Here is a 25290-nt window from a genome sequence, read left to right on the forward strand (position 1 = left end):
AAATTTGAATGATTTCCTCAAAATATTTTTGTACTTTTATATATTGTGTTGACGAATAAAACCTTTTAATGCATTTCCTGTGAAACAAGACAAGCTACTTTATACTGGTCCCCTGCTCTCTTAGCGCTCGTGTTGCTTAGGTTGCCAGCACTACCTTTTGTCGTCTGACTGGACGATTACCATGAAGGTTTTACTCGTCCTTGCACAGACCTTAGTCGTCTCGGACAATCGGTTTTTTGAGCATTGATGTTTCCTTCAACTGGAGGCAGTTTGAAGGCAACTTAGAAGACAGGAAATGAGAATTTGGTCAATTTTGAACAATCCTTGATGTCTTGTTCAAACGCACCCACTGTCTCTCAGACTTGGAAACACATGTGACTCTCTGATTTGATCCTGAGCTCAGGTTCTTGTTTGTCTGTAGATTTGTATGTTCTTGCCATGTCTGTAAGGGTTTCCTCCAGTTTTCCTCTCACCTCCAAAAACCAACAATAAGATGAGTCCTTAAGATGCATTTATGAAAACCATGAGCAGTCTTGTGATGAATATTTAACAAATAATCATACAATGTGCGATACGATCCTGGGCCAAAGGATCGGTCCAGGACTTGAGCAGCTCCCAGGTTTTTACGTTACAATTTCTTAATGAGTTTCAGTATCTCGGACTCACCTGATCCATCCTGATGCCCTGTGTCTGGCTGGAGTCTCATCACATCGCTCCTGCGGAGGACGGCCTCATACGGACAAGTTGAAAGTCACACTTGGAAGATGCTCTGGACATTTAGAGTAATGCTTTTATGGCTGAGGACTACAGTTGACAAACAGTTTTGCACTCAAGTTTCCATCAATGAACAGTTTATAAACATCAACAAAACAGATTTCATGTTAAAACTATAATGAATTTCCTGGTTACACAGTTATACTTTGTTATAGAAGCGAGTTATTTATAATCACGCTATCTGTCATCACCCAAATGAGGATGGGTTCCCTTTTGAGTCTGGTTCCTCTTGAGGTTTCTTCCTCGTGTCGTCTGAAGGAGTTTTTCCTTGCCACCGTCACCACAGGCTTGCTCATTGGGGATAAGATTAGGGATAAAATTAGCTCATGTTTAAAATCTTTAAAATTTCTGTAAAGCTGCTTTGTGACAATGTCTGTTCAGGGGTGCAGATCCGATGTCAGGATTGGGGGGACACAAAAGTGATTTTTTTTTTGCCCGTATGCAACTCATACCATGCGACCATAAATCACAACTTCGTAGAGGCTCACCACATCATTCAAAAAGTACTGCACAGGGAATCATTTGTTTGAAAATACATTTGTTTGTACAATTTTGAATAATTTAGGGGATTTTTATTGGGGGGACAATTCATGTTTTTCAGAAATTGGGGTGTGTGTGTGTGTGTGTGTCATGTCCCCCGTGATCTGCACCCATGTGTTTGTTGTTAAAAGCGCTATAAAAATAAACGTGACTATCTGCATTCAAGTGTTCCTGGAAGGGGTGAGTTTTCAGCAATTACCTGAAGGTTGTGTGTAATATGGAAATCAACTCACCTACCGACCTATTGATTCCACCACAACTTTTTTTTCTTTTTGGCGATGAGGCAGATTTTAGACTTAGAAAAGTAAAATGTTCAGAGGAACGTTGACTCAAGTTTTAGTAGTAAAAGCTGAATTTATTGTTTAAAGACATGGAAGGCTCTGAAGTGGACATTATAAAAAGATTTCTGTGGAACAAAGGAAGCTACAGTGAAAAAGAAAAACCAAGCACACAAACCTCGAGACCAGAGTAGCACTGTTTTCATTCCACAGCTGTCACAATAAAACGGATGCTTAGTATTCTTGAGAGGGATAGGGACAAACACACACCAACCTGATTGACTACATTGGAGCTGTACACATGTCCGTAATGCCACAGTTTAGTGTTCATGAGAGCAGTGCAGTGACTATTTACACACACACACACACACACACACACACACACACACACACACACACACAAAGTAGTTCCAACAGCTCCACTTTAATTAAGTAGTGGTCTCCTGTTCCAAAGAGAAACTGTAGCAAGGGAAATAAATATAATCTCAGAAACAAACATCGATAGAGATGTGTGCGTAAAGTGCAGCCTCCAGTTCATATTTCATGAGTTTAAAATCATCTACAGGGGCGAACATCCCCTTAGAGGTACAACGACAAATTAATCAGATAAACAAACACGGGGATTTCCTTAATCCCCAGGACAAAACTTGAATATCCAATAATGGAACCAATGCGGCATCGGTCGAGTGTTTTACATCACCATGAGTCATGTTTAAAGTAACACGAGGAGCAGCATCACTGCCATTGGAACATGAGTACAAGCATCAGTGGCATTCAGAAATTAGTGAGATTATAGGATTTACATCATTTTTCAAGTGTCAGTATAGAAAAATTTGCATCATCTCTCCTAATGTGTAGTCATAGGCTCACAAACTACTCACCATGGTTTCATGAGAGAATATAGCAGGCCAAACATTTGACAGTAATTCATGTAAACAAGTAAAATACACAGACAATTATTCAGCAGGAATTTTTCAGTACCAGCCATAACCTGTGATTATGGCATGTGATTTTGCAGTGATACACTCACTTTCTCTTTATTGCTCTTATGTCCCACAATGATACTTCAGTTGCTTCTTTTATAAAGGTTTGGACAAATTGAAATCCACAAAGATGGCAGCATGACTCAGGATCAAACTTTTTGTGCATTTTCAAGTTTGCATTTTGTCTCACAGGACATAAAAAGTTGCATTCAGTGATCGGCTATGTTAATTGCTACACTGTTCAGAATTTGTGGAAGAATAGAGAGGATTTTGCTGTTTAAAAAAAAAAAAATTATAATTAAGGGATCTGATCATGTTGTGTCCTTACTTTAAACAACAGAATAATTACATATACATTCAGTATTTTTTTTAAACAAAAAGTACCCCACCCTCATTAAAAAAAAAAAGGAAAGTAAAATACACAACTCTCATGCTAGAACGTGCAAGGAAGTTACGACCACGTAAAATCTGTCTTCGAGAACCCCTAACAAAATCAAGGGTTCACAAGATCACGTTACAGTCAGGTAGTAAAGGCATCTAGATCAGTGTTATAACCCCACAGTCAGTAAACCCCATTATGAATGAGAGTGACTCTGCCGTCTAACCCTCATCTCATTAATAACCCGCAGTCTATCCAGTGATTTGTTGGACAGACGGCTCTGCTTCAGCACGGATCCACGCAGTGCTAAAACAACTCGGGGAGATGGTATATGTATGGTAGGAGAGCCACTACGGCTCTGTGTTTAGGTCAGCTTTAAAACACTGCTGTACTTGGTGCGTGCTTCATTTTGTTTTTTTTTTCTTTTTAAATTGCAGACAAAACAGCAAAGAACATTCCTAAGATTATCAGTTTGGCTCATCACTACAAAACTGACACACACCTTTTTTTTAAATAGAGAGAGAGAGAAAAAAAAAGATAACCCTGCATTTCCAAAAAGAGAACAAGCTGGAGTGTGTCCAGGTGAATACTCACCTTCAGAGAACAGTTTACATTTCTGAACCCATGAACCTACTGATCAAAAACGTCAGACTTGTAACACAGAAGAGGTGCATAATGCATAAATACTATGATCAAAAGGATATATGGAAAAGCAAAACCAAAAACATCATCAGTAATGCTCAAGAAAGAAGGAATGGGTCTGCACCCACTACAGGTTCCTCCATCCAAAGGTGATGCAGGTGATTGAGAGCCAGTCGTACCGGATGTCAGCAAGTTGATATGAGGCAGTGCAAGTGCCTCAGTGAAGCTGATTAGATGCGAGTTAGTGTGTAGTACCACAAGTTGCTTTATCCATGTCAAGTAAGAAAGGAAATGGTAAAGCCTTGTTAGTGTTTGCTAGCTGCCCTCCAAGCCCAAAGGAAGGAACTTATCCAAGTGTGACAACCCCCCCCACCCACCCCACCCTCAGTCCGGACAACATAAGGGTCCTGGAGCACAGCTTTATCCGATCTCAGTCCAGTGTCTTTGCCTTTGATCTAATAGTCCGTTTAGCTCTACTGAATGAAATGTGGTGTGCCTCACTGGTGCACCTCGTTTTCGATCAGACTGTCCTCCCCTGACTGGAAATCCCCCTCGTTGACAGCAGAGCCTGGCGTGACGAGCTCGTAATCGGCACTCCCGGAGCCCGTCTCCTCTGGGCACTGCTCCTGCAGAACCTGAGCGATGTACTTCTGCTGAGGGAAAGGGGAAAACAATTAGATGTGAAATGACTGGAACTGATTGGAAGAATGTTCCTCCTTTTTTGCAAATACTTATTATTCTTCTGTGTTTTTTTCCAGCAAGAATCAACAATCCCTATACTTCCCCAACATCCACAGCTGACTACCTTGAAAAACAAGCTCTAGTGTTTCTCTATCAGTAGAGTGTGCCTCACTACTGGGGCTGGGCAATATGACATCACTATACTTTTGTACAATATATGATATATATTCACGATGTACAGGACCAGTACACTAAACACAAACCATCTTAGGTGTCTATGGAAGATCTTCAACATCAAGTAGCAGGACAGAGTCACTAACACCGACGTACTGAGAAGAGCAGGCCTGACCACCATCATGACTACGATCAGCCAAAGAAGACTGAGATGGCTCGGCCACGTGTCCAGAACAGATGACTACCAAATTCCCAAGCAGCTGTTGTTTGGCCAGCTGGCTACAGGCCTCAGACCCCTTGGAAGGCCCAAGCTGCGCTACCAGGATGTATGCAAAGAAACCCTGAAGGACTTCCACATTCCTTTCGGAAATTGGGAACGGTTAGCCAGAGAGAGAGCCACATGCTAGTACGTACCGGTGCCGCAAGATACGAAGATGAGCTAGCAGAACAACGGAAGAGGAGATGCCAACGAAGACACGAAAGGACTAGACAGGCAACACCAATCAACCTCACCTGCAGCCACTGCAACCGCCTCTGCCGATCCAACATCGGCCGTATCAGCCACAAGCGACGTTGCAGTGATGGAAGACAATTTCCACACTGACGTGAACTGCTATGACTGTCTGACTAGACAAAAAGAGCCAACGGACAGGACCAGTCAAAAGTTTGGCCACCTAGTCATTCATAGGTTTTTCGGTATTTTGACTAGGGCTGCAACAAATCACTATTTTGATAGTTGAATAATTGTTTATTCAGATTATCCATCACCCAATTACCAAATAACTCTTTAGCTATCAGCTTTTAAATTTAGCTTGAGGTTTTTTTTTTTATGCATATGCTAACTAACAATGAAGACAATAAATATGGATACTTCATTAAAAAAAAAAAAATCAATCAATCAATCTTTTAACCCTTTGATGCAAAACATGGGTCAAAAGTGACCCGGCTGAGTTTTTATCTTCTATATCTTTGCAATAAATTAATTCCATCATTCAGTATTCAAGGTATTCCTCAATTAACTTGTTTTTGATCATCATACACCCTTATTTTATTTTTTTCCTTTCTTACTTCTCATCTCATCTCATTATCTCTAGCCGCTTTATCCTTCTACAGGGTCGCAGGCAAGCTGGAGCCTATCCCAGCTGACTACGGGCGAAAGGCGGGGTACACCCTGGACAAGTCGCCAGGTCATCACAGGGCTGACACACAGACAACCATTCACACTCACATTCACACCTACGGTCAATTTAGAGTCACCAGTTAACCTAACCTGCATGTCTTTGGACTGTGGGGGAAACCGGAGCACCCGGAGGAAACCCACGCGGACACGGGGAGAACATGCAAACTCCACACAGAAAGGCCCTCGCCGGACCCGGGGTTCGAACCCAGGACCTTCTTGCTGTGAGGCGACAGCGCTAACCACTACACCACCGTGCCGCCCCCCTTTCTTACTTTTTGAATAAAAACCCTTTTTATATCACTACCCTTCTAATGCACAACATGGGTCAAAAACGACCTGCATTCATTTTCCAGGTTATTTCATGTATGGCTGAGTGTTTTTATGATATACTTTTGAAATAAATTCATTTTGTCATTTACTTTTCCAAATATGCAGTCAATATCTTGTTTTTGTTTAGCACAAATCATCATTTTTATTTTTCCTTTCTTAAGTTATGAACAAGCACACCTTTTGTAATTCTACATCAAGTTTACACACATGGGTCAGAAACGACCCGCATGCATTTACTCCAGCGTTTGGTGGGAACTGTGAATTGTGCTTGTGTCAGACATTTCACAGCTCAGCACGGCGCCCTTTGCCCATCTAATACATGTAAGTAATGTTTTTCAATTGTTCTAACATTACCTTAGAAAAAAATGGATTATGTTTAGGTTCCCTTGAGAGTGAGTAGATTACTTGTCAGAAATACAAGTAATTACTATTAGCTACCGAGCTGTTGACATATTCTACTTTAGTTAGCTAATTTTATTGTAGTTGGCTTGGCTAACTACATAGTTAATAAATAAATAACTGGCCCCATTCACTGCTAAAGTAATTACTTGAAACAAATTATTATTATACTATTAAGACATTTAATTTTAAATCACACTTGGATGACCCATGTGTAGTAATATAAAAAGTATTTTTGTTCATAAAGTAGGAAAGAAAAAATTAAATTAATGATTTGTGGTAATTACAAACAAGATATTTAAAGAATACTTGGAATATTCAATCATAAAATAAATTGATTTCAAAAGATAGAGCAAAGAAAAACTCAGTCAGCATGAAATAACCTGGAAAATGAACGCGGGTCATTTTTGACCCATGTTGTGCATTACAACCCCGATTCCAAAAAAGTTGGGACAAAGTACAAATTGTAAATAAAAACGGAATGCAATGATGTGGAAGTTTCAAAATACAATATTTTATTCAGAATAGAACATAGATGACATATCAAATGTTTAAACTGAGAAAATGTATCATTTAAAGAGAAAAATTAGGTGATTTTAAATTTCATAACAACAACACATCGCAAAAAAGTTGGGACAAGGCCATGTTTACCACTGTGAGACATCCCCTTTTCTCTTTACAACAGTCTGTAAACGTCTGGGGACTGAGGAGACAAGTTGCTCAAGTTTAGGGATAGGAATGTTAACCCATTCTTGTCTAATGTAGGATTCTAGTTGTTCAACTGTCTTAGGTCTTTTTTGTCGTATCTTCCGTTTTATGATGCGCCAAATGTTTTCTATGGGTGAAAGATCTGGACTGCAGGCTGGCCAGTTCAGTACCCGGACCCTTCTTCTACACAGCCATGATGCTGTAATTGATGCAGTATGTGGTTTGGCATTGTCATGTTGGAAAATGCAAGGTCTTCCCTGAAAGAGACGTCGTCTGGATGGGAGCATATGTTGCTCCAGAACCTGGATATACCTTTCAGCATTGATGGTGTCTTTCCAGATGTGTAAGCTGCCCATGCCACATGCACTAATGCAACCCCATACCATCAGAGATGCAGGCTTCTGAACTGAGCGCTGATAACAACTCTGGTCATCCTTCTCCTCTTTAGTCCGAATGACACGGCGTCCCTGATTTCCATAAAGAACTTCAAATTTTGATTCGTCTGACCACAGAACAGTTTTCCACTTTGCCACAGTCCATTTTAAATGAGCCTTGGCCCAGAGAAGACGTCTGCGCTTCTGGATCATGTTTAGATACGGCTTCTTCTTTGAACTATAGAGTTTTAGCTGGCAACAGCGGATGGCACGGTGAATTGTGTTCACAGATAACGTTCTCTGGAAATATTCCTGAGCTCATTTTGTGATTTCCAATACAGAAGCATGCCTGTATGTGATGCAGTGCCGTCTAAGGGCCTGAAGATCACGGGCACCCAGTATGGTTTTCCGGCCTTGACCCTTACGCACAGAGATTCTTCCAGATTCTCTGAATCTTTTGATGATATTATGCACTGTAGATGATGATATGTTCAAACTCTTTGCAATTTTACACTGTCGAACTCCTTTCTGATATTGCTCCACTATTTGTCGGCGCAGAATTAGGGGGATTGGTGATCCTCTTCCCATCTTTACTTCTGAGAGCCGCTGCCACTCCAAGATGCTCTTTTTATACCCAGTCATGTTAATGACCTATTGCCAATTGACCTAATGAGTTGCAATTTGGTCCTCCAGCTGTTCCTTTTTTGTACCTTTGACTTTTCCAGCCTCTTATTGCCCCTGTCCCAACTTTTTTGAGATGTGTTGCTGTCATGAAATTTCAAATGAGCCAATATTTGGCATGAAATTTCAAAATGTCTCACTTTCGACATTTGATATGTTGTCTATGTTCTATTGTGAATACAATATCAGTTTTTGAGATTTGTAAATTATTGCATTCCGTTTTTATTTACAATTTGTACTTTGTCCCAACTTTTTTGGAATCGGGGTTGTAGAAGGGGTGTGTATGTGTTTTGCATCAAAGGGTTAATGAACTTTTTTTTTTTTTGCTAAAAAATGCCAGTTTTTACTACCTGCATTAAAAACACCTGCATTTTACTACCTGCATTAAAAACATTAAAAAGAGTTTGACTCCCCACTCGCATCTGTACGGTATTGCAGCGTGCCTTGCCAGAAGTCAGTAGGTGCTTTTTTTTTTTTTAACGATGGTCTTTGGTATGACCCGACCAAGAGTAGAACTCGCGATCTCCCAATCGAGAGGCGGACATGCTAACCACTAGGCCAACTCGCAGTGTACTGTTCTGACGAGAACAAACCCATAAATCATTTCACTTTGGTCACATGCAGAAACAGGAAGTGTAGAAATTTCTTTGAGATTTAGCGAGAAAAGATCAAATTCAAGACTTGTGCAGTCAGCAGCAACACTATCTCTAGCCATAAACATCGCCATAGCGTTATGACAACAATGCGACGTTTAAAACTGTAAATGTCATTTGGACCACGAACAGGTTCGTTGTGAATAACAGATTGTTACTTGCTTCTCTGTTCCAACTCCATTAACAATCCAAGAGAATCTGCATTTCAAATAAATGTTACAGCTCATTACATGAAGTAAGACAACTTTTAACATTAGCTAACTAACTTGAGATGAATCTTTATCCAGTAAGCTGATCTGCTTCCTCTTCAGATGCTCCGACATACAGGATGCGCTTCCATGCCAGTGAAGGTCAGCCGTACACACTGCGCAATTCACAATCTTTTCCCCCCAGAGTTCAGTGTGAAATGCCCCCATACTTTGGAGGTTTGTTTTTGAAGCTGCCATCACGCGTTTGTTAACTTACAGCGGGGCAAAAAAATATTTAGTCAGTCACCAATTGTGCAAGTTCTCCCACTTAAAAAGATGAGAGAGGCCTGTAATTTTCATCATAGGTATACTTCAACTATGAGAGACAGAATGAGAAAAAAAAATCCAGAAAATCACTTTGTCTGATTTTTAAATAATTTATTTGCAAATTATGGTGGAAAATAAGTATTTGGTCAATAACAAAAGTTAATCTCAATACTTTGTTATATACCCTTTGTTGGCAATGACAGAGGTCAAACGTTTTCTGTCAGTCTTCACAAGGTTTTCACACACTGTTGCTGGTATTTTGGCCCATTCCTCCATGCAGATCTCCTCTAGAGCAGTGATGTTTTGGGGCTGTCGCTGGGCAACACGGACTTTCAACTCCCTCCAGAGATTTTCTATGGGGTTGAGATCTGGAGACTGGCTAGGCCACTCCAGGACCTTGAAATGCTTCTTACGAAGCCACTCCTTCGTTGCCCAGGCGGTGTGTTTGGGATCATTGTCATGCTGGAAGACCCAGCCATGTTTCATCTTCAATGCCCTTGCTGATGGAAGGAGGTTTTCACTCAAAATCTTACGATACATGGCCCCATTCATTCTTTCCTTTACACGGATCAGTCGTCCTGGTCCCTTTGCAGAAAAACAGCCCCAAAGCATGATGTTTCCACCCCCATGCTTCACAGTAGGTATGGTGTTCTTTGGATGCAACTCAGCATTCTTTCTCCTCCAAACACGACAAGTTGAGTTTTTACCAAAAAGTTCTATTTTGGTTTCATCTGACCATATGACATTCTCCCAATCCTCTTCTGGATCATCCAAATGCTCTCTAGCAAACTTCAGATGGGCCTGGACATGTACTGGCTTAAGCAGGGGGACACGTCTGGCACTGCAGGATTTGAGTCCCTGGCGGCGTAGTGTGTTACTGATGGTAGCCTTTGTTACTTTGGTCCCAGCTCTCTGCAGGTCATTCACTAGGTCCCCCCGTGTGGTTCTGGGATTTTTGCTCACCGTTCTTGTGATCATTTTGACCCCACGGGGTGAGATCTTGCATGGAGCCCCAGATCGAGGGAGATTATCAGTGGTCCTGTATGTCTTCCATTTTCTAATAATTGCTCCTCTTCACACCAAGCTGCTTACCTATTGCAGATTCAGTCTTCCCAGCCTGGTGCAGGTCTACAGTTTTGTTTCTGGTGTCCTTTGACAGCTCTTTGGTCTTGGCCATAGTGGAGTTTGGAGTGTGACTGTTTGAGGTTGTGGACAGGTGTCTTTACGAGTTCAAACAGGTGCCATTAATACAGGTAACGAGTGGAGGACAGAGGAGCTTCTTAAAGAAGTTGTTACAGGTCTGTGAGAGCCAGAAATCTTGCTCGTTTGTAGGTGACCAAATACTTATTTTACCGAGGAATTTACCAATTAATTCATTAAAAATCCAACAATCTGATTTCCTGGATTCTTTCCCCCCATTCTGTCTCTCATAGTTGAAATGTACCTATGATGAAAATTACAGGCCTCTCTCATCTTTTTAAGTGGGAGAACTTGCACAATTGGTGGCTGACTAAATACTTTTTTGCCCCACTGTAAGCGAAAATGAAAATGTCAAAGCATTCCTAGTTAGTGCGAAACACACACACGTGACGACGTCACCAACTAATCGACTATTAAATTAAATGGCAAGTAATTTGGTAGCCGATTTTGGTCGACTAATTGTTGCGCTCTTAATTTTAACCATTTTCTACATTGCAGAACAACACTGAAGACATCAAAACTATGAAATAACATGTGGAACATGTATGGAATTATGTGGCAAACACAAAAAGTTGAACATTTTAGATTCTGAGTATCCAGCGTTTACCTTGATGACGCTTTACACACTATTGGCATTATCTTAACCAGCTTCATGAGGTAGTCACCTGGAACGCTTTTCAATTAACAGGTGACAAAAGTTAGTGTGATTTCTTGCCCCAGTTAATACAATAACTGCTCAACTAAGTAAAGAGAAACAAACATTTGACTGGAACTGTATATTATAGCAAAATAACTGCTGGCAAAAAAAACAAGTGCTGCACTAAATCTAGGGATGTCATAAAACACTGATGTATCGATTACTGATCAGGACGTTATTTTCTTCAAGTGTTTTTGAGACACTGATGTTACTTAAATATGTTATTTGCATTTACTAGCTGCTCACACTGACAGTTTTAAACGGTATTTGACTACCGTGTAATGCTGCCCAGTGTAATAGCTCCAGGTGACCGAAAGAAAGTGTTATAACAAATCCTGTAGATAGACCCAACCTCGATAACTCATTCATGAACATAGTTAGTTTTTTTTTTTTTTTCTTTTTTATCAGACATCTAATTTTTGGGTTTGTTTACCTGACATGTTTCGACGTACAACTTCCGTCTTCCTCAGAGTGTCACCGGATGTTAATTGGTGACGCATCTTTTATCAGCTGCTGTTTCTGAAGGCGTGGCCTTCCTGTCTGGTTTGACAGGTCGGTCACGCCTTATACTGTCTGTTCGTCCCCTGCAAGATGGCACTCCAGGTATGGGAGAGCATGTATGCTCCCTCATCCCGGTTGATGGTCCTCGGGCTTCGCTTACGGATCTCTATGGCCTCCCTGATCCAGCGCTGATGTTTGTTATCTTCTGTGCGGATGACTCTGGCATTCCCCCAGTCCATAATGTGGTTTTCCCTTTTACAGTGATCTGTTATAGCTGACTTATAATTTTCCTGTTGTGCCTTTTCTTTTATTGTTCGTACCGGCCAGCCTGAACATCAAGAACCCGATTCCAACCAGAAACGCGGAAAAGATGATCAGGAAAGTGCGGATGACTCTGGTAAAAGAACGGATACGGTGCACAACGGATAAACTAAATAATATCAACAGCGAACTACACAGAGAGACGGAAAATTTCAAACGCCGGTTTCCCCAAAACAAGGAAATGGAAATGGCAATACACGGACACTTGGCAGACATACACGAACAGGAATTCACAGAGACAAAAACCCGACAAATACGAAAACTGGACAAACTCATCGCACAGAAAAAGAAGGCAGAACCGGAGCACGCACACATCAACGACAAATGGATTCATAACATATCAAGGTACAAACTCTCACAAGCAGAACGCAGTATACTAGCAAAAGGACTCAACTACGCTGTCACACCGAACCATATACCACACGACGAATTCATTCTGGCAACTGAATTAGCATGTGAGAAAATTCAGGATCACGGACAAAAAGCAGCACTAAGAAACGCAATAGCTGGTATATTGAAAACGGCCAAACCACCACCTAGCAACATCACCAAACAGGAAGCCAAAGCCATGAGAACATTAGCTAAAAATAAAGATATCACAATCCTCCCAGCAGATAAAGGCAGAACAACAGTGATTATGGACACTGATGAATATGAACGAAAAATGAATGAATTACTCAGCGACAACGCATTTGAAATATTAAAAAAAGACCCAACAGAAGACAAGAAAAAGAAACTTAAAGCACTACTCAAACCACTACTCGATGAAAATAAAATAGATAAGCAGGATTACAATCATTTAGTACCCACAGCCAATGTCATCCCCAGGATTTACGGTACACCAAAAATACACAAACCAGGAACACCATTATGCCCCATAGTAGATAGCATTGGTTCAGTCACATACAACTTATCAAAAGCACTCACCGAAATAATTAAACCATTACTAGGACTCACAGACCAACACTGCAAAAACTCAAAACATCTGGCAGAAGAACTAAAAAACATCAAAATGCAGCAAGATGAAGTTTTCATTTCACATGATGTCATATCTCTTTTCACCAGAACACCCACGGAAGCCACCATACAGATAGTACAAGACAAATTAAAAACAGACAGGACGCTCAGGAAACGCACAAACCTCACCGTACAAGACATCACTCAGCTCCTTCAATTCATCGCCACATCCACATACTTTCAGTTCAGGAATACAATCTACAGACAGAAGGAAGGTTTTGCCATGGGAGACCCACTATCAGCCATCATGTGCGGCTTTTTCATGGAGGATCTGGAGCAGAAAGCACTCACTACAATACCAGCGGAATACAGACCAACACTCTGGAAACGGTATGTGGACGACATATTGGAAAAAGTAAAGAGGGGACACACTCAACAACTTACCGACCATCTCAATACTATAGACAATACCGGCAACATAAAATTCACACATGAAGAGGAAACGGAGCAGTCAATAGCATTTTTGGATTTAAAAATACAACACACAGAAGATGGGGACATCAAAAATAAAAGTACACAGAAAACCCACACATACCGACCAATATTTAAACTGGACTTCCGAACACCCCATAATGCACAAAATATCCGTAGTTAGAACATTACATGAACGCACAGCAATAATTACAGATCCACAGGACAAAGAACAGGAGGAACAACATATACAACACGCACTGAAGGCATGTCAATATCCACAATGGGCAATATCCAAAGGGGCGGAACAGGTTAAGAACAACAAAACACAGAAGAAAGAGAAAAAACAAACCAACAAACAAGAACACAGGGGAGTAGTTACATTACCATACATCAGGGGAATAACTGAACGCATTCAAAGAGTAATGAGGAAATACAACATTAACACACCTGTCAAACCACACACAACACTCCGTCAGATGCTGGTGCATCCCAAAGACAGAATACATCCGGACAACAGATGCAACACCATATATGAGATTCCATGTAAATTATGCAATAAAACTTATATTGGGGAGACAGGAAGGAGTTTCAACACAAGAAAACGTGAACATAAAGAGTGCGAAAAGGAGACAGCTACAAGACAAACCCGAACAATAAAAGAAAAGGCACAACAGGAAAATTATAAGTCAGCTATAACAGATCACTGTAAAAGGGAAAACCACATTATGGACTGGGGGAATGCCAGAGTCATCCGCACAGAAGATAACAAACATCAGCGCTGGATCAGGGAGGCCATAGAGATCCGTAAGCGAAGCCCGAGGACCATCAACCGGGATGAGGGAGCATACATGCTCTCCCATACCTGGAGTCACATCTTGCAGGGGACGAACAGACAGTATAAGGCGTGACCGACCTGTCAAACCAGACAGGAAGGCCACGCCTTCAGAAACAGCAGCTGATAAAAGATGCGTCACCAGTTAACATCCGGTGACACTCTGAGGAAGACGGAAGTTGTACGTCGAAACATGTCAGGTAAACAAACCCAAAAATTAGATGTCTGATAAAAAAAAAAAACAAAAAAAAAACTAACTATATTTAATATAAGACATAATGAACGTAATCGAAAGATCATTCATGAACAAGTAACTGAATGAGGAAGTCCACCATCTGTGTGGTTTTAATGCTGCATTCGAGGCAACCTGTAATTTCCCACGTACGCCTCTTAAAAGCCGCTGAAAACACCTCCTCAACTTGTCAGCTCGAATACCATTTTCTTCCCTGTATACGGAGTTACTTCAAACTAACATGGCTGCTCTCACTGTAAATTCCCCTTTCTCTACACTACTTGGTTAAATCCACAACATTGGCCATATTAATCACTGTTTCGAGACATTACAGTTGTCATGAACGTTAGCTGGCTCCGATAGTGTGAAGATTCCCTGTCTATGGAAATTTCTTGAAAGCACCAGAATCAACAAGGAATACGTAAACCTATGAAAACTCATCTACGATAATTCAAAAACATTCAAGACTGATACTGGCACCTCCAGATCTGTCAATATATTTAAAGGAGTGAAACAAGGAGATGTACTCTCAGCTATACTCTTCTGCATTCAGAGGTGGACAGTAACGAAGTACATTTACGGTACTTGAGTATTGTACTTAAGTACACTTTTTGAGTATCTGTACTTAAGTATTTCTTTTTTTGGAAACTTATGACTTTAACTTCACTACATTTGAAAGACAAATATCGTACCGTACTTTTCACTCCGCTACATCTCTATCAAGGTCCTTGTTACTATGAAGCAGCTTTGAAAGTGGATGTTTTTTTCCTTTCCTTTTCTAAAACGTGACTGGTTTTTCCGCAGGTGACACTGAAACAGCCGATCAGTAATCACTAGGGTCACGTCACATCCATAGACTGTATATCAAGATCAATGATTTCTCAGCAGCATTATTTGAACACGATGAGTTGATGGCAGAATGGAAGGAGGCGATTCTTCTGGAGAACACACACACCCAGGGCTTTACCAAGAACCCATGTTTCAGTTTTCTGAAAGGATTAAAGATTAATTTCATTTTAAATGTTTGCTTTGTTTACCTAAAACAAACCACATCACGGCCTACAAAAACTCACTGTTCAACCTGCGGGAGCAGATTGAGGTATATAAAGGTTTTACTCCAAGAGAAAGCTTGCAACAAAGTTGCCTGTGCTTTTAGAGCTAGCGATAACGTTACAATAGCAGGCTGGTTAGTCAAATGACTTTCTATGGATTTCCCCGCCAAGTTGCCATCGCCTTGTCCACGACTAACATTAACGCATAGCTAGTTAACTTGGACACTGTTAGTTAGCATGTAAAAACGGAGTTACGCTAACATGAATAACTTTAACTTATCTGAAGTCCTTTCAGAAATGTTTTAGCATAATCTTGCCAAATAAACAGAATGTACCGTGGTGCTTGAAAGTTTGTGAACCCTTTAGAATTTTCTATATTTCTGCATAAATCTGACCTAAAACAACATCAGATTTTCACACAAGTCCTAAAAGTAGATAAAGAGAACCCAGTTAAACAAATGAGACAAAAATATTATACTTGGTCATTTATTTATTGAGGAAAATGATCCAATGTTACATATCCATGAGTTGCAAAAGTATATGAACCTTTGCTTTCAGTATCTGGTGTGACCCCCTTGTGCAGCAATAACTGCAAGTAAACGTTTCCAGTAACTGTTGATCAGTCCTGCACACCGGCTTGGAGGAATTTTAGCCCATTCCTCCGTACGGAACAGCTTCAACTCTGGGATGTTGATGGGTTTCCTCACATGAACTGCTCGCTTCAGGTCCTTCCACAACATTCCGATTGGATTAAGGTCAGAACTTTGACTTGGCCATTCCAAATCATTAACTTTATTCTTCTTGAACCATTCTTTGGTAGAACGACTTGTGTGCTTAGGGTCGTTGTCTTGCTGCATCACCCACCTTCTCTTGAGATTCAGTTCATGGACAGATGTCCTGACATTTTCCTTTAGAATTCGCTGGTATAATTCAGAATTCATTGTTCCATCAATGATGGCAAGCCGTCCTGGCCCAGATGCAGCAAAACAGGCCCAAACCATGATACTACCACCACCATGTTTCACAGATGGGATAAGGTTCTTATGCTGGAATGCAATGTTTTCCTTTCTCCAAATATAATGCTTCTCATTTAAACCAAAAAGTTCTATTTTGGTCTCATCCGTCCACAAAAGGTTTCTCCAATAGCCTTCTGGCTTGTCCACGTGATCTTTAGCAAACTGCAGACGAGCAGCAATGTTCTTTTTGGAGAGCAGTGGCTCTCTCCTTGCAACCCTGCAACCATTGTTGTTCAGTGTTCTCCTGATGGTGGACTCATGAACATTAACCAATGTGAGAGAGGCCTTCAGTTGCTTAGAAGTTACCCTGGGGTCCTTTGTGACCTCACAGACTATTACACGCCTTGCTCTTGGAGTGATCTTTGTTGGTCAACCACTCCTGGGGAGGGTAACAATGGTCTTGAATTTCCTCCATTTGTACACAATCTGTCTGACTGTGGATTGGTGGAGTCCAAACTCTTTAGAGATGGTTTTGTAACCTTTTCCAGCCTGATGAGCATCAACAACACTTTTTCTGAGGTCCTCAGAAATCTCCTTTGTTCGTGTCATGATACACTTCCACAATCGTGTGCTGTGAAGATCAGACTTTGATAGATCCCTGTTCTTTAAATAAATCAGGGTGCCCACTCACACCTGATTGTTATCCCATTGATTGAAAACGCCTGACTCTAATTTCACCTTCAAATTAACTGCTAATCCTAGAGGTTCACATACTTTTGCCACTCACAGATATGTAATATTGGATCATTTTCCTCAATAAATAAATGACCAAGTATAATATTTTTGTCTCATTTGTTTAACTGGGTTCTCTTTATCTACTTTTAGGACTTGTGTGAAAATCTGATGTTTTAGGCCATATTTATGCAGAAATATAGAAAAGTTAAAGGGTTCACAAACTTTCAAGCACCACTGTAGAAATCTCTCTTTTCTAGTAGCATTAGCTACCCAATATGATTTTGAGTTTGAAAAGCGTTTGCTAGCATGTCAGGTGGCGCGTAGCTTAATGTTAAAACACCATGATGGCACAGCACGCATTCATTTTGTAAATCCAGTCAGTTGCTTCAGAGGCGTTAGGTTTTGTAAGCGTTGTGGCAATAATACAACAATGCATTGACAGAAAATGTACTTTTAATACCCAAGTATTTTTAAAAGCAAGTAATTCAGTACTTTAACACAAGTAAAAATTTGACTGGACAACTTTCCTTGTATTGGAGTAACATTTGACCAGTGGGATCTGTACTTTGACTTAAGTAATGAACTTGGGTACTTTGTCCACCTCTGTCTGCATTGTAATCACCGCAATACTCTCTAAAACTGAAGATGAACGTCAATTTGGATTCTCAATCAGCTACGCTGATGAGATTTCTGGAATAAATGAATCCTGTCAGGACTTACAAGCTTGTTAACTCTTGCCAAACATGCTGCAGAAGTCGGACTATATATCAACACATCAAAAACAGACTGCATGACAACAGACAAATCTAATCCAGACATCAACCTTACGATATACAGCAAACCAGTAAAGCAAGTTTCTAAATTTATCTACCTTGGACACAAACTCTCTTAAAAAAAAAAAAAAAATGACAGAATGATAGCTGTGAACCATAGACTCGGACTTGGTTGGGCTGCTTTTGATAAGAACAAAATTGCACTAACTTCAAAACGGATCCCATACCACCTAAAATCAAACATCTACAACACCCATGTTCTTCCTGTAGTTTTATATGGACTAGAATGCGTCAACTGGATTTCTGCTGCACTACAGAAACTGGAAGTCTTTCAAAATCACGTAATGCAACTTATGACTAACACCAAACTCTCAGACCATGTCAAAATTTAAGATCTTAGACAAATAACCCAACTGCCAGTAATCACCTCTGTCATCAAAAGTAAAAGTACTCAAACTGTTCAGCCATATAAAACGAATGGATTGTGGCGTCAGCAAGATCTGTTTGGAAGGCAGGATTAATGGAAAGAGAAACCGGGGACGACAACCCTGTTTCTCAACCTTGATGGAGAGATAACATCACAGCATGGACAGGTCTTGATATAAATTCCCTGAACGCGCTTGCCAACGATCGAGTTCCGTGGAAGCAATTATCTCATGTTAGTGTGCATTGATGCTGCTTGATGAATAATCTACATAGTAAACATTCACTTACACTATAGCCTAGGTCACAACCGGACGTACGATTTTTTGGCCGTGCGATTTTTGGCGTTTCCCAAATCGCTGCGGTTTTTTTGTTCGTGGAGAAAGACGCACGTTAGCCGTAAGTTTGTCTTGCAACCTGAAAAAAATGTAAGCGCCCGTAGAGTTTGTTTGACATGACAAAGAACCTCTGCGGCCAGTCTACGGCTCGAAAATCAGCACGTCACACGCGCGCCCTGCGTGCGTTTCTTGCGTTTTTTTCATGTAGATCGGCCGTAGGAGCACGTACGGCCGGTTGTGACCGAGGCATATGACACGATGACAAATAAAACTTTTGTCATACTGCCAGCAGCACGAGGGATAGAACAGCAGGCTGAGATAGTGGTTAATGATAGCTGGCTAGCTTGTTGCTAATGCTACTCGCTATTGTCTGCTGCCTAGTTTGTTATTTAGCTGCTGTACTGTAATTTCAGTCCAGAAATTTGCATGAATGTCTGAAGTTCAACTATAATAGAACAGTACCAACAGCCACTCAAAAGTGCAGTTAAAGCAGCTGCTTATGAACCTGACATGCTCTCACAAAGCAAACAAAACACATGAAAGTGTCCATGTCCCCCCCAACTTGGTGGGAAATGACGTCATAACTTTTAAATTACCATTTACAAGGCACCAAAAATGCAAAATAATAGCATAAACATGGGATTATGTATTGAATTAAACATCAGCTGCAGCAGCCAGTTATATTTGAAAATTAGTGATAAAAATAGATAATCATCGGGAAAATTTCTAAATCATCGATCCCAAACCGAATTAAAAGTATAAAAGTTAAAATTAAATTCTCAGACTGAAAAGGAAGGAAAGAATTCTGCTGTCATATATTCTTTCACCAGAGCCATACACATTTCTTGAATATTTATTTGGGAATATATACAGTGGTGCTTGAAAGTTTGTGAACCCTTTAGAATTTTCTGTATTTCTGCATAAATATGACCTAAAACATGATCAGATTTTCACACAAGTCCTAAAAGTAGATAAAGAGAACCCAGTTAAACAAATGAGACAAAAATATTATACTTGGTCATTTATATATTGAGGAAAATGATCCAATATTACATATCTGTGAGTGGCAAAAGTATGTGAACCTTTGCTTTCAGTATCTGGTGTGACCCCCTTGTGCAGCAATAACTGCAACTAAACATTCCCGGTAACTGTTGATCAGTCCTGCACACCGGCTTGGAGGAATTTTAGCCCATTCTCCTCCGTACAGAACAGCTTCAACTCTGGGATGTTGGTGGGTTTCCTCACATGAACTGCTCGCTTCAGGTCCTTCCACAACATTTCGATTGGATTAAGGTCAGGACTTTGACTTGGCCATTCCAGAACATTAACTTTATTCTTCTTTAGCCATTCTTTGGTAGAACGACTTGTGTGCTTAGGGTCGTTGTCTTGCTGCATGACCCACTTTCTCTTGAGATTCAGTTCATGGACAGATGTCCTGATATTTCCCTTTAGAATTCGCTGGTATAATTCAGAATTCATTGTTCCATCAATGATGGCAAGCCGTCCTGGCCCAGATGCAGCAAAACAGGCCCAAACCACAATATTACCACCACCATGTTTCACAGATGGGATAAGGTTCTTATTCTGGAATGCAGTGTTTTCCTTTCTCCAAACATAACGCTTCTCATTTAAACCAAAAAGTTATATTTTGGTCCAAAAAACATTTTTCCAATAGCCTTCTGGCTTGTCCACGTGATCTTCAGCAAACTGCAGATGAGCAGCAATGTTCTTTTTGGCGAGCAGTGGCTTTCTCCTTGCAACCCTGCCATGCACACCATTGTTGTTCAGTGTTCTCCTGATGGTGGACTCATAAACATTAGCCAATGTGAGAGAGGCCTTCAGTTGCTTAGAAGTTACCTTGGGGTCCTTTGTGACCTTGCCAACTATTACACGCCTTGCTCTTGGAGTGATCTTTGTTGGTCGACCACTCCTGGGAAGGGTAACAATGGTCTTGAATTTCCTCCATTTGTACACAATCTGTCTGACTGTGGATTGGTGGAGTCCAAACTCTTTAGAGATGGTTTTGTAACCTTTTCCAGCCTGATGAGCATCAACAACGCTTTTTCTGAGGTCCTCAGAAATCTCCTTTGTTCGTGCCATGATACACTTCCCCAATCATGTCTTGTGAAGATCAGACTTTGATAGATCCCTGTTCTTTAAATAAAACAAGGTGCCCACTCACACCTGATTGTCATCCCATTGATTGAAAACACCTTTCAATCACAAACTTTCAAGCACCACTGTAAAATGTGAACTTGGGTACGCGTAGCAATTATGACAGTTATGTGAAGATATGCAGAGTCACCTGTAAGAAAATGACAGAAAAAAAACCCAACACAAAACACTGCACTCATAGCTGCAGATTTCAATCTCACCGCAGATACGGTGGGTGGGGAGGTGCCAGGCAGCTGTCCGTTCTCTACTCCATCCACTTTCTGCGAATCAATCTATAGAGAAGACATGAAGCACAGGTTCACAGAGAAGTACAGTACCGTACATACAACCTCTTTCATGGATGTGGATTATCGACTTGCCTTGTAATTGTGTGCACTTAGGTACTTAAAATGTCCGAACACAACATGAGAGATGCAAATTATGATGGTGATGATCAGAACCACGAACGTGAACATTGAGGTGGCAGCAGAGAAGCCTAGAAAGAGCAAAGACGACAAAGAACAGCTGATCAAAAAGTTTGCTCGGGCAAAAAACTAAATAGTGTACGCCTTTATTAATTCTATTCAAATTTTAAAATTTAAGTTAATACATGAATATCGCAAATCTTTTACAAGCGGCACCTAGATGACAACACATTTTATCCACTCAAAAGTCTCTATGTCAGATGAGCTTGGTTTAAGGCTGGGAGTACCAAACAACCTTCTGGCTTTGTGCTCAACAGGAGCTAAACAATATGACATGTTGGAGGTGAGGCTGGGTATTTTGCTGCCATTATTTAACAACTTCCAGAAGCCTAACAGCGCATCATAGAGAACAAAAAGCAGTATAAAATATACACAGTACTTAAGCTGTTGGAATTTTAAATGATCCATGTGCGGTAATCATTACCGAGTAAAATATTTAGCAGTACCAAACTATTTAGTGAAAGTTACACTAAAAGAAGACCGCTTCCTAGCAGGCTACTTACCTATACGTAGAGTGGAGAAGAAGAGCAACCAGAAGAGGCACAGGATGGGAGCAGCCACCACCTGGTTCACAGCTCCGGAGTGGATCTTCTTATCCAGTTTGGATGGCAGGTAGGCGTAGTACATATTATACCTGTCCACTAGGTGCTTTAATAACATGTACATTAAACCTAAATGGAGGACAGAACAAGTGGTTATAAGGTTCAGGTCATTTTCAGGAACTTCATGAAGGCTGCTTTATGATTTCTTTTGTGCCTTTTTTGTTAGTCTTACAGTAGCATTATCCTTCTTTCCCTGCTGTGGGTTACCCTGAAAAATATCATTTCAATGCAAAGGCCAAGTTGTCGGGTCAAACTTGACAAGTTTTTCAGATTTGTTCGTCATATATCATCTGTTCCTGGCATAAGGAACGCATGCAACTCATCAAGCAACAAATTTAGACATTGATGACGGCATGGCTCTTGTTGTGCAGTGCTTACTCACAGCGACTGTCATATCAACCATTGGGCTACTCGTTTTTTTTTTTTTTTTGATACCCTTCTGACCATTATATGCAAAGGTTTTTTTTTGCATGCAAAGTTTTTTTTTTTTCCAAGGGCGCTGAAACCCTTTGACCATTATATGCAAAGTTCTTTTTTTTTTTTAAATATTACTTTTGTAATGCTTAGAGCACCAACACAGTGCCAACAGATAAGTACATCCCCAGCAGAAATCATTTAAAATGCTTTATAGTGGAGGACATTGTGACATTACAGTCATTAGACTGTGCAGGGAAATATTACAAAAAGATCCTCCATTAGCTGAAATTTCAACATCTAAAAAAGACTGCTGCTTGACTTGAAGACGCGTCATGCAGTAATGTTACAACTGAACCAGATTTTTACTAAAACTCAATAGACAATGTTTAGGTATAGTTTAAAGCAGCTAATATTTAAACTAAATTTTCGGTCTTTAATTACCATACATGTGGTCTGAGAAGTCATTATATTTTCTTTCTTCTCGTTTTCAAGAGCTGGGTGGGCTTGAGAAGCTTACCGAAAGGAACGATGATTGGACAGGTGATGCTGTAGGTCATGACTACAGTGAAGACGTTCATCAACCAGGCATACGCTGCCCCGAACTGGAACTCGTATGCTTGATGCTGTGTAGCAAATCTCAAATTAATTCTTCTTCATGCTTCAGTGTATTTTTTTTATTGCTATCCTAATGAATGCATCATGAGGGGCATTGATTTGAATGATCTATAACTACGATGAATTGCAAAAAAGCAATATAAAAATGCATTTTTTTAAAAATAGAAATCAAAAGGGACAATTTTATTCACTGTTCAATTCAATTCATCTTGTTTGTGCTCCCATCTGTAAGTATATGAAGGGGTTTTGTACATTTCCACAAATAGTGTACAGCACATGGCCAAAAGTTACTGAGTCCAGGTGTTTCAGCCACACCCATTTCTAATGGGTGCATAACATCAAACAAGTCAAGTTTATTTTTACAGTGCTTTTAACAATAAACATTGTCTCAAAGCAGCTTTACAGAATTTGAATTATTTAAAACATGAGCTAATTTCATCCCTAATCTAATCTATCCCCAGTGAGCAAGCCTGTGGCGACGGTAGCAAGGAGAAACTCCCTCAGACGGCATGAGGAAGAAACCTCAAGAGGAACCCATCCTCATTTGGGTGCACACAGCCATGTGATATTTTGTACTGATGGGCTTAATTACATGACGCATTCATAAGATGCCACCTTTGTCACGAGTCAGTTCATGAAATTTCTGCCCTGCTAGATCTGCCCCAGCCAACTGTAAGTGCTATTATTGGACTCTGGAGCAGCGGAAACATGTTCTCTGGAGTGATGAATCACACTTCACTATCTGGCAGCCTGATGGATGAATCTGGGTTTGGCAGATGCCAGGAAAACGCTACCTACTGGAATGTACAGTGCCAATGGTAAGACTGTTGGAGGAGGAATGGTCTGGTGCTGCTTTTCAGGGTTTGGGCCCCTTAGCTCCAGTGAAGGGTAAAGTTAACGCTACAACATACAAAGATATTTTAGACAACTGTAGGCTTCCAACTTTGGTTCAACAGTTAGGGGGAAGGCCCTTTCCTGTTTCAGAATGAACGTGTCCCTGTGCATAAAGCAAAGTCCAGTTTTGTATGATGTTTATAGGCGATACTGTACTGTTGTAAATACTGTTAGTTGTTGTGGTTAATTGTTTTGGATTGTCTGTATTGTACTGTTTTGTACGTGCTTTTACATTGCCTGCCCAGGGACCACAGATGAAAATTAGCTTATAGCTAACTCTGGTGCAACAACTGGGTTGTGCAAGGTCCCTGTTGACAAAAGCTAACAAATGTTGCCAGGCAAAACAAACCTCGCCCAGCAGCACTTATATGCTCATAATAGTAAACGCCTGTCTATCGGCAACAGTTTGAGTTATAATGGAAAATATGTTATTTTGACCGATGACCTTGACCCCCCCGACCTTTAACCCCTAAAGGAGACTGTCCAAGCTACCCAGCATATCATTGGAAGCAGAATTGAAAGATGCACATTTTGATTTTGGTTTGAAGTCAAAATGATGAATTTGAACAAAGTTATCGCAAAAAAAAACAAACAAACCGATTTTGACCTTACCGGTGACCTTGACCCGACTACCCCCAAAATTTAATCAGTTAACCTACGGACCACTGCCTACATATGCTGAAAATCTGAAGTCAAATCAGTGCAACCGTCTAGATGCTAGATTGCTAACAGACAGACACACAAACAAACCACACTGATTTACAATACCTCGCCCCACTGACTCCATCACGGGTGAGGTAATAAACTAAACTAAACTAAACATAAAGGCCTGGTTTGATGAGCTTGGTGTAGGAACTCAAGTGGCCTACAAAGAGCCCTGACATCAATCCCACTGAACATTTTTGGAATCGTAACGGTAATTGTGGGCCAGACCTTCACAATTCCAGCTTTTATGGCTGAGGACTACAGTTGACTTGCTAACTTTAGGACTGCAGTTGTCATGAACAGTTTTGCACTCAAGTTTCCATCAATGAAGAGTGATAACATCAACGAAACAGACTTCATGTTAAAACTGTTAAAAATGTTATAATCACGTTGTCTGTTATCACCCAAATGAGGATGGGTTCCCTTTTGAGTCTGGTTCCTCTCAAGGATTCTTCCTCATGTCGTCTGAGGGAGTTTTGCCTTGCCACCGTCGCCACAGGCTTGCTCATTGAGGATAGATTAGGGATAAAATTAGCTCATATTTAAAGTCATTAAAATTCTGTAAAGCTGCTTTGCAACACTGTCCATTGTTAAAAGCGCTACACAAATAAACTTGACCTTCCTGTCCAACATCAG

At 40.6% G+C, this 25290-nt stretch overlaps 1 protein-coding gene across 1 annotated transcript in view; it reads right to left on the reverse strand.

Annotated features, from left to right (window-relative positions):
• Positions 1–1648: 1648 nt before the first annotated feature.
• Positions 1649–25290, reverse strand: part of tmem63ba (transmembrane protein 63Ba) — a 163752-nt gene continuing 140110 nt past the window's right edge. The window contains exons 20-24 of the mRNA XM_060925387.1: positions 22958–23063; positions 21925–22092; positions 21317–21432; positions 21158–21229; positions 1649–4246 (exon numbers count right to left, since the gene is read on the reverse strand). Coding sequence (XP_060781370.1) covers positions 4094–4246; positions 21158–21229; positions 21317–21432; positions 21925–22092; positions 22958–23063 — 615 coding nt within the window. The 3' untranslated portion in view covers positions 1649–4093. The remainder of the gene's footprint in view (positions 4247–21157; positions 21230–21316; positions 21433–21924; positions 22093–22957; positions 23064–25290) is intronic.

Source organism: Neoarius graeffei, chromosome 7 (genome assembly GCF_027579695.1).
Source record: "Neoarius graeffei isolate fNeoGra1 chromosome 7, fNeoGra1.pri, whole genome shotgun sequence".
Classification (NCBI taxonomy): domain Eukaryota; kingdom Metazoa; phylum Chordata; class Actinopteri; order Siluriformes; family Ariidae; genus Neoarius; species Neoarius graeffei.